At 34.9% G+C, this 6,407-nt stretch overlaps 1 protein-coding gene across 1 annotated transcript; it reads right to left on the reverse strand.

Moving 5' to 3' along the window:
• Positions 1 to 3,220: 3,220 nt before the first annotated feature.
• On the reverse strand, positions 3,221 to 3,964 carry LOC127136120 (uncharacterized). The gene has a single exon (XM_051062716.1). It carries the CDS (start codon positions 3,962 to 3,964, stop codon positions 3,221 to 3,223), a length of 744 nt encoding a protein of 247 aa, XP_050918673.1.
• Positions 3,965 to 6,407: the final 2,443 nt, after the last annotated feature.

Consider the following 6,407-nt stretch of genomic DNA (forward strand, 5'->3'; position numbering starts at 1 on the left):
GCTGATCTGTTGTCGCAATAAAGGGATGTTGGCGATGTGAACTTGATGTGAAGATCGTTGAAAAGATAATGTAACCATTGGATCTCGCAAGTAAGTGCAGCAAGCGCTCTGTATTCAGCTTCAGAGCTGGAACGGGAGACAGTCGTCTGTTTCTTTGATTTCCAGGAAATGAGAGATTTGCCCAGAAAGACTGCGAACCCAGTTGTAGATCTGCGTGTTGTTGGGCAAGTTACCCAGTCACTATCTGCAAAACCAGAAAGAACCAAGTCAGAATTGGATGGATAAAATAAACCCTGAGCAGGATTCAGTTTTAAATATTGAAGGATTCGCATAGAAGCCTTAAAATGATTGTCAGTAGGTTGTGAAACGAACTGACTAAGTTGTTGGACAGCAAAGGAAATGTCAGGACGTGTTGTGGTTAAATAGAGTAACTGACCAATTAACCTTCTATATTGAGTTATATCATGAAATAGAGGTGAATCAGTACAAATAAGTTTGATAGAGGAATTGTATGGAGTGGGGGAAGGTTTAGAGGCGAGCATACCTGTTTTGCTAAGTAAGTCTAGAGTGTAATTGCGTTGATTGAGTAAGATACCTGATGTAGAACGAGCCACTTCCAGTCCAAGGAAGTAACGTAAAGGACCTAGGTCCTTAATACGAAACTTAGAGTGAAGAAGGGCCTTGACACTACAAATTTTTGTGACATCGTTACCTGTTAAAACAATATCATCGACATAGACTAACAAAGCAGTAAAAAGATTATTAGGAGAAAATTTAGTGAAAAGTGAATGATCAGCAGTTGAGTGATGATAACCAAGAGAAGTTAATGTTTCCGATAGTTTAGAATACCATTGGCGACTAGCCTGCTTGAGGCTATAAATACTTTTATTAAGTTTACAAACCTTAGTGTTGGGAGATAGGTGAGGAAGGGTATAACATTTGGGAATGGTCATATAAACTTCCTCTTGAAGATCTCCGTGAAGGAATGCGTTATTGACATCTAATTGTTCGAGATGCCAATTTTGGATGGAGGCGAGGGAAAGGAGAGTCCGAACAGTAGTGAGTTTGGCTACAGGAGAGAAAGTGTCAAAATAATCAACACCCTCTTGTTGGGTGTAACCTTTTGCAACCAAACGAGCTTTGTACCTGTCAATAGAGCCATCAGAAAGATATTTAATTTTATAAACCCACTTACAACCGATAGGTGTTTTATGAGGGGGTAGGTCAACGATGGTCCAGGTGTTGGTGTTTTCAAGGGCTTGTAATTCGGTTTTCATGGCTTGCAGCCAATTTGGATCCTGCAAAGCTTGGGTGTAAGTGTTGGGTTCAGAGGTGGAGGAAACAGAGAGGCAGAATTGTTTGTATTTTGTGTTGCAAGTGGTGTAGGTGAGGACAGAGGAAAGGGGGAATTTGGGTTTTATAGGAGAAGTGGGAATTGAGGTAGCTGCATCAGTAAGATTGCAATGGTAATGGCTCAAGTAATGAGGTTTTTTGGTTTGTCTAATGGATTTCCGAAGGGGTGGAGGTGGGGGGTTATTGGCTGAATGGTTTGGAGGAGATGGAGGAGGAGCAGGTGGTGAAAGGGGAGGAGGGGTAAGAGGAGGGTTAGATTCAAGAGGAGGAGAAAGAAGATTGAAAGGTTCAAGGTCAGTAGGGTTATGGTGGATAGTAGGTATGGGAGGGAGATTGAGATGATCATGAGGGTTTTTAAAGGGAAATGAGTTTTCATGAAAGGTTACATTCCTTGAAACAAAAAGACAGTTAGCGGTTAAATCATACAAGAGATAGCCTTTGGTTCCCTCTTTATAACCTAAAAACACACAATTGCGAGACCGAGGAGAAAACTTGGTACGAGTATGAGAAAGAGTGGAGGCATACGCAAGGCAGCCAAAACATTTCAAATTATCATAGTCAGGCAATTTGTTATATAAAAGAAAATAAGGTGTGTTATGATTAATAATAAGGGAAGGGAGTCGATTAATGAGATGTATAGCATGAGCAATAGATAAATGCCATAAATTTTGAGGACTGTGAGATTGAAAGAAATAAGATCTTGCCACATTAAGTATGTGTTGATGTTTTCGTTCAACAATTCCATTTTGTTGAGGACATTCAACACAAGACCTTTGGTGTAAGATCCCTTTAGATTTGTAAAAATCAGTCATCAAAAATTCAGGACCATTGTCAATACGCAAACATTTTAAAGTAGTAGAAAACTGTGTGTGAATGAAGGTGATAAAATGCATCAAATGAGACCTAGTTTCACTTTTGTGGGTCATGAAGATAACCCAAGTAAACCTAGAGAAATCGTCAACAAGAGTTAGAAAATATCGTTGATTACATATGGAAGGGGTAGCATAAGGACCCCAAATGTCAGCATGAAGAAGATCAAAAGGTTTAATAGATTGAGTAATACTATCAGGATATGGTAAGCGCTTTTGTTTAGAAATGTGACAAAGATGACAAGGAGATTTTTTATTTAATGTGTAAGTAACAACGGGACATTGAGAAGCTAAGATTTTATGAACATTAGAAGAAGGGTGACCTAATCTTCTATGCCATAAATCAAAGTTAGAATGATGGACAGAATTACAGGTAAATGAGGAAGGAGATGGGATGGCCTGGACTTTGAGCACATAAAGATCTCCGTATCGTTCAGCTAAACCAATCGTTCTCGTAGAGTTTTTCTGCATAATAAGACAATCTTTGTTAGTAAAAGTAAGGGTACAGCCAGAAGAATCTATAAATTTTGTAGAAGATATTAAATTAACATGAAAAGTAGGTATATAATAAACATTAGAGAGAATTAAGGAATTAGATAGATGAACTGTGCCAGCAATGTCAGTTTTAACAATGGTTCCATTAGGGAGTTTCATGTGGATGGGGGGAACAGAACAATGAAAGTGAAAATTGCGTAAATTCGGAGTGATGTGATGAGTAGCACCTGTATCAATTACCCAATATACAGGTGGCTTACCATCGATGAGAGGAGAAACAGAGTTAATGTTAGGTAGAGGAGTGGCATCAGAGGTAGTAGGAGCGGAAGCAGACGAGGGATGATGTTAAAGCATTTGTAGAATCTGGTTATATTGACTCTGAATGGTAGCAATAGAGGGTACAGAAGTAGAATCAACCGGAGTTTCGAGCGAAGGAGAAGCCATAGCGTTGTTGATGGATGACTTTTGGCTTTTGTATTGATAACCGGGAGGGTAGCCGTGTTTCATGAAGCAGGTATCGATGGTGTGATTGTACGACCACAATGAGTGCATATGCGTTGTGAAGAAGCACCACGACCCGGAAAGGAGCGGCCGCGACCGCAAGAAGAACCATTGCCGCGAGCTCCCCCATAGTCGTTAGAAGGTTGAAATTGCATAGCTAATGAAGGTGGGTCTGGTGATTCAACAGGGATGGTGGTGGAACGTCTTTCCTGGCCAAGAACCATGGAGAAAGTCCTGTCAAGGGAGGGGAGAGGATCCAACAGAAGAATCTGAGAGCGAACCGTAGAGAATTGATCAGTTAGGCCCTTAAGAAACTTGATAACACGATCTTGATCTTTGTATCGACGAAGATCCGAGGCAGCGCCACAGGTGCATGGAATAGCACAAGTACAGTCCCGAGTTGGTCGAAATGCGTCAATTTGTTCCCAAAGAGATGTGAGTTTGGTAAAATAGGTGGAAACGTCGAGGGTACCTTGATGCAGGTTGGTGAGATCGTCTTGAAGATCGGAGATTTTGAATATATCGCCTTGAGAAAACCGTGTCTCTAAATTTTTTCCAAACAACTGATGCATTATCAATCCACAAAATTGATTGAGCAATGGTTTCAGAACCGATTTTTGCAGCCAAGAAAGGACCATGTTGTTGCATCGAAGCCAGGGATCGTAAAGAGTGGTGCCGGCGGCGGGTTGAGCGAAGGTGCCATCAATGAAGCGGAGTTTGTTCTTTGAGATTAGTGAAACTTTCATGGCTCTTGACCATGAGTTGTAGTTGGTATATATGATCAAGAAGGGGAGTGACGAGGACAAGTGAGGGATTTTCGTTAGGGTGGAGATAGTAGGGGTTGGAGGGATTGGTGGCGAAATCGGAAAAGGGGACGGCGGCGGCCATGAAAACAGAGGTGGTGTGGGGAAGAAAAAAAAGGTTTTAGAAAAAGAAGAACAAGTTCTTGAATATGAAGAGAGAAAATTCAAGAAGAAAAAAAAAGAAATCGGCAATTTAGTGTAGAAAAGTGGATTTTGCGTATTGAAGGAGAAATATAATCTGGAAAATTTGGAAAGAAGCAATTAAAAGATGGCACGTGTTGGGAGAAGATAAGAAGGAGACAAAATAGTGAAAGGAGGAAACGGGAAGCCACACAAGATGGAGGAGAAGGAAAGATATCAGGCTAATACCATATTGGAACTCATGAACCATTGAATGGTATTATTTCATATATCATACCAATTGAAAGTTACAGTAAATATATAGCCAAAGATACAAAAAAACCTAACGGTAACACATGATAACAGATTTCCTCAAATAGTGGAAATAGTGGACCAAGTCATAAAGACTATTAGACTAAGTCATTAAGGCTAATTAAGAGAGGTTTTCTAATAAAATTAAAAAAAAAAATATTTTTTAGAATAAAATACTGATAATGATAAAAGAGATTTTTGATTTTATATTAAAGATACTAATTTCAAAATAAAGACTGACATTGAATTCGAAAATTGAAATAGAATGTGCAAACTTGATTTTGTTTATTAAATTCGAAAGTTTTAAGAAAATATGCAAAAATTGTTCTTCTTAAAATATACTAAAAACAAATTTTTGATTGATTAGATTTTTTTTGGATTTTGGATATATAAAAATTTCCAAAAATTAAAAAATAAAAAAAAACAACAAAAAATATAAAATTTAATTTATAGAAATAACATAATTAAAACTACAATAATAATTAATTTGATTTCAGAATATTGATTTCATTTTGGAATGATAAGATTGCAACAACAATAAAATAACGGTAATATTTTTAGTAGTATAAACAGAGTTTAGTACGAAATTACTTAATATGAAAGTAGCTGTATTATAAATTGTAATTAGGGTAATTAAGTAATTATGGTGGTAATTAACTTTTATATATTAAAAGTAGATGAATATATTTTAGCCTTATCAATTATAAAGTTATTTGAACTCCACTTTTATTTTATTTAAATATTAGATTAATTTAATAGACATTTTGTTAATATTTATTTTACTTCTATGTCAAAACATGTTATCATACGACAAAGAAGGTTAATTCAGTAAGTAAAATGTTAGCACACACCTGGAGATCGTAAATTTAATATTTATTCACGATGTGAAGAAATCTTTTACAAATAATTTATAAATACTTCGGTAAATGCTTTGAAGAAATCTTTTACAAATAATTTATAAATACTTCGGTAAACGCTTTTTAAATTTTGTAACATTGTTTTGATTCTGACGAGATATCAAATTTCAACTCGCCTAAAATCTGTATAAAACAAAACATTATCATGAATTGATATTAAAATATTATATTCTATAAATACTTTAGAAATTCATGTAATTTTTTAATTTTAGTAGTAAAATAAATTAGGTATATTTTATTTTATTTCATTTTGTAGTAATGAATGTAAATATTTACTACAAGATGTTACTAGTATAGTAGTGTCTAGATTAAATTTTATTTAAGCTCTTTATCTTTTATTTCTTTTCAAATTATATAATTGTCAATAACTAATGTCATTAATACAATCAATCACACACCTCATTTGATTTTCAAATTTATTAAAAGTAATTTTCATTATTACTAGATTTGTTCTATATTAAAACAAAACTCGTCTATTTATATGTTTATGATATGTTTTATCCCATTATTGTATTAAAATATTTTAGTATTAAAATATTTTAGTCTTGCCTGATAACTTTGAGTTTTGTCAAAGTAGGATGTATACTCGGATATTAAAAAAAAGACATGGACTTTTATTATAAGAATGTTGTTATTAGTCCCATGCTACTGATTTAATTGTTGTAATACAAATATGATTTATCATTTCAAAAAAGTATAACACAAACTACATTATCCATTTGTTTAAAAGTGAATGAGTTTTATAATTTATTTTTATTTTATTTAACTAAAGAACTAATTCATCTTTTTCAGTTAGAATTTTATTAGTTAAAATGTTTCTATAATTCAAATGTTACATTATTCAACAATTCTTCAACTGAATGAACTATCTAAAAGCTATTTGTGCTTCAAGGATTAACACGAGCATGCATCTGATGATCTTCAAAAGATATATGAGCTCACAGTAAACAATATTCCTCTTAAAGAGACAGATGCAACACTTTAAGAAGCTCATCAATGGATGAAAGAGATTGAGGATCACATTGTATTCCTCAAGG

This window comes from Lathyrus oleraceus, chromosome 4, assembly GCF_024323335.1.
Source record: "Lathyrus oleraceus cultivar Zhongwan6 chromosome 4, CAAS_Psat_ZW6_1.0, whole genome shotgun sequence".
Lineage (NCBI taxonomy): Eukaryota > Viridiplantae > Streptophyta > Magnoliopsida > Fabales > Fabaceae > Lathyrus > Lathyrus oleraceus.